Consider the following 9,928-nt stretch of genomic DNA (forward strand, 5'->3'; position numbering starts at 1 on the left):
AAAAATAGTAAATATAATAACCCTTAGGGTTGGGCTCAAAGTTGAAAACATCTCTCCTGGACCTTCTAGAGCTCCCCCTCTCTTCCTCTGTGGCCCCAGAGAATTTTTTTTTGCCCACACTTCACCAAGTGTTCTTCACACTCGTTTTATTCTTGGTTAGTCTTCTGCCCCAGCCAAAGACACATTGGAGCTTTGTTCCAGAAACCAGGGCTCCTGGCATGGGCAGGGAGTCGGCCGCCTGCTGTGGGAACAGAACAGCTTGCTCTGCTGGTTCCTTCAGCCCTTCTTCTGACCCCATTCCTTCCTCCTATCCCAGCAGGCTTGCCAGGCAGCAGCTGTGCAGAGAGCTGGGCTTGCCAAGTTCCCAGCGAGGGGGCTTTAGTCAGAGGCATCATATCTGACCCTCGCACTCCGAACTCTCAGGCCTCCTGCTGCATTTTTCTCTGTTCTCAGTAACCTCTCCTCCCATCTCCGTTTTAGTCTGTCCCCTGCAGGGTGAGGTAAACTGCCAAGTCACAATTTTTCCTCCCAAGCCCGAGTTTACAAAACTTTATAACCACAGGATTTGCATCCCCTGCCAGCATATGGGCAGCCACAGACATCTCTGTGGGCACTTGACAGTTTCCCTGGCACTGTGTGGGTCCGTCTGCAAACGGAGCCAACCTCCTAGGCTTGAATGGCCTGTTTGGGAAAGATTACCTGATCTCATGACAAAGTAAGCCCCAGGCAGAGAAGCATGGCTCCCCAGCCCTGCATCTCTGACCCTGGGGTAAATCCCTGCTGTATAAGCTCAGAGCTCCTCGTTATCCACTGAGTGAGCAGGAAGGAAAGAGGCTGACCTTCAGACCAGAGGTCAGTGAGTTTTCCTGAGTTGCCCATCCTTACAGTATCTGGGGGGCAGAGTTTTAGAAGAAAAAATGATTGAAAACATCTCTGCCCCGGTCGGATGGCTCAGTTAGTTGGAGTATCTATCACCTGTACGCCAAAAGGTTGAGGGTTCACCCTGGCCAATTTGGCCCAGTGGTTAGAGTGTCAGCCCACTGACTGAAGGGCCCCGGGTTCGATTCTGGTCAAGGACACATACCTCTGTTGCATGTGCAATCCCTGGTCTCGGTTGGGGCGTGTGGTGGGGGCAACCAATTGATGCGGCTCTCTCACATTGATGTTTCTCTTTCTTTCTCCCCCTTCCACTCTCTCTGAAAAAGCAATGGAAAAAAAATATCCTAGGGTGAAGATAAAAAACAAAAATTAAAAAAAACCCCAAAAGGTTGTGGGTTCCATTTCTGGTCAGGGCACATACCCAGGTTTCGGGTTCGACCCCTGGTCAGGGTGCATACAGGAGGCAACCGACTGATGTTTCTCTCTCACATCAATGTTACCCCCTTCCTCTCTCAAATCAATAAACATATCCTCAGTGAAGATTAAAAACAAAAAACAAAACCTAAAACATCTCAAACTTTTGTATCATCACACTGAATTTTGTAAATACCCCCATTCTTGTCTGCAGGTTTTTTCTTTTCATTCCTATCTTATCCTTCTTTTGCTGTGAAATAAATCCTGATGACCCTCCCCCTTCCCATTATGATTTCCCTCAAGTTTAAAAAAATCCCCCAGTGTTTCCACCTCTCATGCTATTTCTTGCTAGCGGGTACCTTCTTGGTCTGCTTCTGAGCCCTTTTCCTTGGTGGCAGCTTCTGCCTCACAGAATTCCTTGGGGACGGGAGTCACAGTGAGCACAGGGACAGGAGGCTAGGGACATTCTCCCCTTTCTTCACCACCTTCCCCTGCTCTTTTCCCATCCCTGCAGAAACAGAAGTATAACAAAAGGAGCGAGAGCCCGGGTGGGTCTCTGACGCCAGTCTCCTGGCTGTAGGACAGTGATTTCCATGCCTGACTGTTCAGTAGGATCACCCAGGCAGCTCTGAACATGATACAGGTTTCTGGGTTCTCCTTTAGCCCTAGAGATTCAGTGTCTCCACTGGGTGTACTGGTTGAGGAGTCAATGCGATTCTGATGTAGTTGGCTTGCCAGCAGGTCCCTGGGACCCAGTATAATGCTGAATAAAATGACACTTTGGTGGGGGTGAGTGTGATGAGAGAGCGAGCAAGGGAGGCTGAGGCTGGTGGTGGTGGTTAGGGAGATAGGAGTGACAGGTCAGGGGCTTAGGAGCTTTGGACAGAATGAAGCCCAGGCTTTGGTGTGTGGGGGCATTGGGAGCCTGATATTAGTGAAAGGAAAGTGGGCACCTGTGTGGGGGCTACTGGGGTAGAGCCAGGCAACAGACAAGAAAAGGGGAACACAGATGTTGGGACAACTGCTGGCGATGTCTGCGTCCACAACTTGGTGCTCCCTTGTGTGCTCACATCCTTCGAAGGCAGGAGGTGCCTGGGGAGGGTCTGTAGCCCCAGGACCCCACCTCCTGCTGATCTGCAGGGCTGCCTAGTCCTGTTTGCCTTGATGTTCTTTCTCTTTGGGATGTTGTTCCAGCTGTTAGACCTAAATCATAACATGCACAGCCTGGGTCAGCAGCTGAGATAATAACAACAACAACTTACCCTGTTTAGCTGGAGAGCTCTTCCCCCACCCAAGGAGTACAAAACCCTTTGCAGATACATTTCTGTTCATCCTCTTGACTTTCCGTGAGCTGAGTGTTGCTTTTCCTATTTTTCGGACAGGGGGCTTTAGACACGAGGGGCAAAGCTGCGTGCCCATGATAGCACTGACTGATATTAGGGACCCATAACTCTAGAGATCCTGTCTCTGGGCTCCTTCCAAACTAGTCACACCACCAGGACAGCCCAGGACAGGAGAAAGTGGAGGCAGAACCGAGGCTTTGTTTCCATGATAAGAACCTGGTGCCAGGCCCAGCTTAGTCCCACAGCACCCGCCCACCCGCTCACCCTCCTCCACCATGTCCTTTAATATTCTTCTTCAATGCCTAATGCCCATGCCATCTTGGTAGTGCTTGAGAAACCCCATCTAGGGGCCCAGGAAGTAGAGCTTACTGGGGTAGCAGGGTGGCACGGGAGCCTGCTCGGCCCGAGGACAGGGTTCTCGCCATCCCTAGCCAGTGCATGGCTCAGCCATGGGCCTGCGTGCTCCTCGGGAGCCCAGATGTCCTGGTTCCGTGGAGTGCAGCTTTCTTGCCTTTTCCCTGTGCAGGTGTGGATGGACGCGGGCACCCAGATCTTCTTCTCCTTTGCCATCTGTGTAGGGTGCCTGACAGCCCTGAGCAGCTACAACAAGTACCACAACAACTGCTACAGGTGATGGGGGGGCGGGGGTGGGCAGCGGGCCTAAGCCACAAACCCACACACCACTGTCCCTCCGGCCGTGCTGGGCCAGGGGTGGTTTGGAGGGTGCACTAGCTCATGGATTCGCCCACCCCCACCCTTCACCCCACTTTCCAATACTCTGGGGCTACCAGCTGCTGAAAGGGGCCACCTGCAGCCTAAGCAAAGGGTTAGCTGGGAAAGCACAGCAGGGACCCAGCCTGGGCCCTGGCTAATGTAGAGGGTACCGGGCTCAGGAGGGTCAGTGAGCCTGAGAAGTAAGTAGTAACACCATGCAGGGGGGCCTCAGTCTTTCCTGCTTTGTACATTTGCCCCAGCAAACACTGGCTCCTTACCCACTTTCCTTCCCCCCTCCCCCGGCTGGTGTCCCCTCCCCGTGGTTCCCTTGGCCTATCTGGTTGATATCAGAGAATTTAAGCCAATTTTAATGTTAGCCCCAAACATCATGCATTTCAGAATCAGATTTAGAGAACTAAGAATTGCTGGTTGCTCGAGACAATCTAGGCCTGCGTCCTCGACGTCAGCATGCCACCCTGCCTTGCGTCGGAATCATGGTGCCCCAAACGTGTGACAGCATGGCAGGGAAGGGGGCTGTGCGGCAGTGTGTAACTTTTAGATTAATATTTTACTTCCTCAGAGCCTCATTCTTTTAGGATGACCTTGATTTATTCCAAGTCTGAGCTAGTGGAGTAGGGGGAGCAGGACCATCCCTGGAACGCTCATCTTTCTGCCAGGCAACCCCCTCCGGCCTGCCTGCTGGGAGGAGCAGGGCTCCCCTGGGGTTCCCACTGGCCCTGGACCATAGGCCAGAGACGCTGCAGCCTTTTGTGACCTGCCTTTTGTTTCCACTCCCCACCTCGCCCGCAGGGACTGCATGGCCCTCTGCTTCCTCAACAGTGGCACCAGCTTTGTGGCTGGGTTTGCCATCTTCTCCATCCTGGGCTTCATGTCCCAAGAGCAGGGGGTGCCCATCTCCGAGGTGGCTGAGTCAGGTGAGTGTTGGGGAGGCCTGAGGCCGTGGGTTTTGTGAGCTTTGAACCTTCGCCAACCGTGTTCCAGAGATATTTCTACTGTCACTTTCACTGTGGGTGAGCTCTGGTCACTTTTCAGCAGGTGTCTCCCAGGAGGAGCTGGGGGAAGACTTAAAAACAGTAATTCCAGCTTCAAAGAGTGAAAGGGTATATAGGGAATATTTTTCTTCCCACCCCAATGTTGTCAGGCCACCAGTGTTATCAGGTTCATGTTTATCACCAGAGATAGTTTATTCATATATGAGAAAACGCACACGCATATATATATATATATACCCATTCATTCATACACAGGTACATATTGTAACTTCTATTTCTTACCCCCTTTGAAAAACCAGTTGATAACATACTACATACACTGTTCTGCACATTGATTGTTCACTTTAAAATGTATCTCAGAGGTAAGTTTATATTGACTCATAGAGTTTCCCCCCTTTTATGTGAATGCTTTTCCACCACCCAGTCTTGTTGCTTCTTTCAAATAAAATCAAGGCCTGGTCCCCTATCTGGGTAAGCTGTAAATGCTTCTCTCGCTCGTCCCCTATTCTTCAGACCACCCACTTGTACTCTGTAGCAAGACAATTTTTTATCATAGCATCACGAGCACACCCTTGTGATATAGGGTGCCACGCACTAGGCAATTAACACCATTGACTCTTAAAAAGGATAATATTTTGCACTGGCTGGTGTGGCTCAGTTGGTTGGGCATTGTCCCGTGCACTGAAAGTTTGCTGGTTTGATTCCTGGTCAGGGCATATTCCTGGGTTGCAGGCTCCATCCCCGGGTGGGGAGCATGCAGGAGGCAGCTGATTGAGGTTTTGCTCTCACATTGATGTTCCTCTCTCTCTCTCCTCCCTTCCTCTCTCTCTCTCTAAAAAAAAAAAAAAAAAATTCAATTAAAAAATCTTTTTAAAAAGAGTGATAATATTTCACTTTTATTAAGCACTTACTATATGCCAGGCACTATGCAAAGCATTCTGCCTGTACTATGCAGTGGAAAGCTGTGAGACAGGCGCTAGATAGGCAGGTCCCCATCTGCTTTAAGAGGTAAAGGACTGTCAAAGGTCACAGGGTCACACCCCTTTTTTCATGTGCTGGCATGTGAATCTGTTCCTGATATTTAAGCCAACTGAGAGGAACATTCATTTATTTGAGAGATTGCCTATCAGTGGAATTCTGGAATTAATGACAGTTCATTGGCTACAGGGTGACAGGAAATGCCCAGGGCAGAGGCGGCCAACTGGTGGCCCCAGGAACGGTCTAGTCTTGGAGGTATTTTCTTTGGAACTATCTCCTCTACAGAAACAGCACAGCGACTGCCTCAGCTGATGCGGGAGCCTGATGGCTCTGGGTCTTGTCAGGCCCTGCCACTCCCTCATTTTACCCTGGGTCAGCTTCACAGAAATAGACAGCCTGCTTGGTCCCTGAGTTTTCAAACCTCTGGTTTGGGACAATAGATCTGGAGAGTGAGTTTGGAGGATTTGGGGTAGAACTTACAGAAATGTGGGTGATATGCCCCTTTCTGTTTTCCAAAGCCCTTTATACACACAGCCTCTAGGTTCTGTTCCTGCCAATGAGAATACAGTGGGTGGTGCCTTGGACATCTGGGGAGCAGGGAGAGGTCTGGGTGGCTTCTCGGGGGTCAGGAAGGTGGTGGTGATAGTAACTTTGGGGCAAAGCTTCCTCTGGCTCCAGTGATTCCGTGGCACCACACTGGGATGGCACGTGGCCTGCAGCTGGCCCAGGCACTGGGTTCTGTTCCTCTGCTTTCTCTGCAGGCCCTGGCCTGGCTTTCATCGCCTACCCCCGGGCTGTGGTGATGCTGCCCTTTTCTCCTCTCTGGGCCTGCTGCTTCTTCTTCATGATCATCCTCCTGGGACTGGATAGCCAGGTATCGAGAAGCTGAGAGATGAGTGGGTGTGGGTGGGCTGGAAGAGGGGGAGCAGGGGGCATGAAGGTGAGCTTCATGCCCTGATGGACCTTAAAACAGCTGGGGACCTGGTGAGCGCCAGATGTGGATGCCCTTCCAGGACAAAGAGGAGCTTTGAAGGATGGGTCCAACCTAACCATGTCAGGGCAGCTCTGTGGTCTTGAGATAGGGAGCCTGGGGGGCTGAGCCCAGGAGCAACAAGCCAAAGCTAGTTGATGGAGCTTATTTTGGGGAACTCTCTTTCCCTCCAATTCTTTTGCCCTGTCATCCAGTTTGTGTGCGTAGAAAGCCTGGTGACAGCGCTGGTGGATATGTACCCCCGTGTGTTCCGCAAGAAGAACCGGAGGGAGGTCCTCATCCTTGGGGTGTCTGTCATCTCCTTCCTTGTTGGGCTGGTCATGGTCACAGAGGTGAGACTCTGGGAGGCTTGAAGATGGGGACTGGGTGAAGAGTCAGAGCAAAGGTGGACAACTGCCACCTTTCAGGTGGAACGGGCTGCTGTGGTTCCAGGGCAGTGGGACTCTCTCTTTCCCAACCACAAGCAGCACAAAGTAGTCAAGTTCCTCCTTGGCCTTTGGGCATTGACCACCTACTTCTGAGGATGGGTGAGAGGTAACTTGGCTCCATGTTAAACTAAGGGGTATGGAAAGGATGGTCTTGGATTAGGAAAAACTGCCTCTCCAGCAAGATTTCATGATTTCCCAGGCAGCTGCACCAAATTCTGGGGATAAACATCAAAGGGAGAAAGGGTGCCCTGGGAAGGGGCGATGTTCTGCATGCTGTCTCAAAAGAGAAGGTGATGGAGCCTGTCCACTCGGTGACACCAATGACAGCCCCTATCCTGATTTTTGCCACAGAAGTGCACATTGTGTCTTAGACTTCTGGGCCAATCCCTAAATGTTATCAGGGACAACCTAATAATAGCTGTCTCTTTCATCTATCATCCATCCAAAAACAATAATGAAGAATAATTATTGTCTCATATCTGTCTAGTGCCTTTCAGCTTACAAACTATATTCTCTGTTAATATCTGTCTTCTGTGATCCCCACCAACTCTGTTCTGTGCCCTGAAGTTGTGAAGCTGGATGTCTGTTTCCTGTGGATAAAGTTCTGTTATTATCTCTTCCCTGGCAGGGCGGTATGTATGTGTTTCAGCTTTTTGACAACTACGCAGCCAGTGGCATGTGCCTGCTGTTCGTGGCCATCTTTGAGTCCCTCTGTGTGGCTTGGGTCTATGGTGAGTGACTCTCCCTAACTCCAGTACTCACCTCTACTCCAGCCAGGGTCCTTAGACAAAGAGAGACGTCCACTGCTCACACCCATTTTTCTTGGGACTTCTCCTCTACCCAACCTCAAAAATTTCAAGAATCCTAAATTGCTACCATTGGAAGGGCCCTCGAGGGGTTGCCTTGCCTACCCTCCTGGTTATGGCTGCACCTAGACCACCCCAGGTGAGCCCATATCCTGTCCTATCCAAACCTTTTCAGCCTGTAACAGCCTTAATAATTAGAAAGCTATTGCCTCTGAATCCCAGGGAAGAGCTTTCTTCCAGCAGTGGTCTGAAAAGACAACCACTGTATCTTCTCTTTATTGATCCTTGCCCATCCTGGTCTGTGTGGGCCCCATCCTGATACTTTGGATACTAAAGAATGTCCTTTCTCTCCCTTCCTTCCTTCTCTTCGTGGTAGGAGCTGGGCGCTTCTATGACAACATTGAAGATATGATTGGGTACAGGCCTTGGCCTCTTATCAAATATTGCTGGCTCTTCCTCACACCAGCTGTGTGCACAGTAAGATAACCTTCAGGGAGGGAGGCCAGACGAAGGGAGAGAGATACGGTGGTGGCAGGAGGATAGGCAAGCTGTTTGCCTCAGAAGGGACTTCTCTGGGAATTGAAAGTCATTTCAGATTTTCATCCATCTTCCTGTTAGATTCTAGAAAATGACAGCAAGATAGATTCTTCCTTTCCATTTCACAGCAGGACAAACTGAAGTCCAGAGCAGTCAGAGTGTTTGACCAACACCATAATGTGAATCTAATGCCGCAAGCAGGACTGAAACCCCAGTGCATTGGGCTGCTCATAATAATACTGATAACCACGGCAATAATAATAGCAATAGTTACAGAGCACTTACTGTATGCTGGGTACAGAGTGCTTTATACATTTTAACCCATTTAATCCTCACAAGGACCCCATGAAGTAAGACTTGCTATTATATTTATTTTACAGATGAAACTGAAGCCAAAGGGGTTTAGCAATTTACCCAAGCTAGGATGTGGCTGAGGGCTAAGATTCAAGCCTAAGCGACTGGGCTGCAGAGTCTGAGCCATGAACCACTTGCCTCCTCTGCTTTATCCCTTTGATTCCTCAGTTCCCCAGCACCCACTGTGTGCAGTATATAAATGAGGCCTAACTTCTGCCCTTGAGGTATTCAGAGCCTCGCCTGAAAGCACCAGCAGGCACACTGTGCTGCCTTAACTGGGATCCAACCATGTGTAGAGGTGCCCATGGGCACAGGGCCCTGGAGGGACAGCATAGGTGCTTTGGAAATACCTATTGTGGGTATGTGGATTTTGAGCAGAATGTGGATGGAGACTGGAGACTGATTGGCCCAGATCAGCCCGGAGGAAAATCCGGACTTGTAGTGTGATCTCCGCCCGTTCCTCCAGAGGGCGCTGGAGGCACAGGACCTCTGCTTCCAAGCCCCTTTCTCTTCTGCTCTCACCCTCAGGCCACCTTCCTCTTCTCCCTGATCAAGTACACCCCACTGACCTACAACAAGAAGTACATGTACCCCTGGTGGGGGGATGCCCTGGGCTGGCTCCTGGCTCTGTCCTCCATGGTCTGTATTCCTGCCTGGAGTTTCTACAAACTCAGCACCCTCAAGGGCTCCTTCAGAGAGGTTAGTGGGGAGAGGGCAGCCAGAGGGGTAAGAGCCCTAGTGGATGGTGGTAGATGGCTGCCTGCCAGGGAATGGCTGGTGCACAGGGCAGTGAGCCTGGTGTGGGGATCAGGGAGGGGGGGAGTAAGTGCTTAAAAGTCTCAGAAAGAGACTGGATGCCTCCAAGACACAGGCAGTGATTGTAGGGCTGGCACTTAGAGGGCATGACTGTGTATGGGGAAGCAGGCAGACATTGGTGATGAGGGCAACTGGCAGACCTGTTACCGGCCCTCCCCCCCACTCCACCTCATGGCAGCCACCTCGACTCTCCTTCCAGAGAATTCGCCAGCTCGTGTGCCCAGCTGAGGAACTGGCCCAACGGAACCAAGCAGGACCCTCTGCCCCTGCTACACCCAGGACATCACTTCTCAGACTCACAGAACTAGAGTCTCACTGCTAGGGGCCAAGTCCTTGGACAGTGCCTGTGGGCCTGGTCGTGGGGACAGCTGCAGAAGGGGAGGGCAGAAGCAGTCCCTCTATGCTTCTCTGTCTCCCACCCGGGGTAGATAAGACAAAGGGGGTATTTTGGAATCTACCTTCTGAGCTGGGTGCCTCCCACTCCAACTTCCCTGCCCCAGGGGTGGCTAAACAGGTGTGAAATGCCAGTATCCACAGCATTCCCTTCCCGAGGGGCTGCGGAAGCTGGGTGAGGGCTGGTAGGTGGGCTGAGAGCTCTGTTTGGCTTCTGGGCCCTCTTACCCTTCATTCCATTAAATCCAAGTTCTTTCCACTG

At 51.1% G+C, this 9,928-nt stretch overlaps 1 protein-coding gene across 2 annotated transcripts in view; it reads left to right on the plus strand.

Moving 5' to 3' along the window:
* Positions 1–9,928, plus strand: part of SLC6A13 (solute carrier family 6 member 13) — a 36,518-nt gene extending 26,590 nt beyond the window's left edge. For both annotated transcript variants that reach the window (XM_016224802.2, XM_087813857.1), the window contains 8 exons: positions 3,163–3,266; positions 4,161–4,285; positions 6,103–6,215; positions 6,527–6,664; positions 7,389–7,491; positions 7,943–8,043; positions 8,986–9,156; positions 9,473–9,928. In XM_016224802.2, the coding sequence (XP_016080288.1) occupies positions 3,163–3,266; positions 4,161–4,285; positions 6,103–6,215; positions 6,527–6,664; positions 7,389–7,491; positions 7,943–8,043; positions 8,986–9,156; positions 9,473–9,595 (978 nt within the window). In that variant the 3' untranslated portion in view covers positions 9,596–9,928. The remainder of the gene's footprint in view (positions 1–3,162; positions 3,267–4,160; positions 4,286–6,102; positions 6,216–6,526; positions 6,665–7,388; positions 7,492–7,942; positions 8,044–8,985; positions 9,157–9,472) is intronic.

Source organism: Miniopterus natalensis, chromosome 2 (assembly GCF_054644295.1).
Source record: "Miniopterus natalensis isolate mMinNat1 chromosome 2, mMinNat1.hap1, whole genome shotgun sequence".
Taxonomy (NCBI): Eukaryota; Metazoa; Chordata; class Mammalia; order Chiroptera; family Miniopteridae; genus Miniopterus; species Miniopterus natalensis.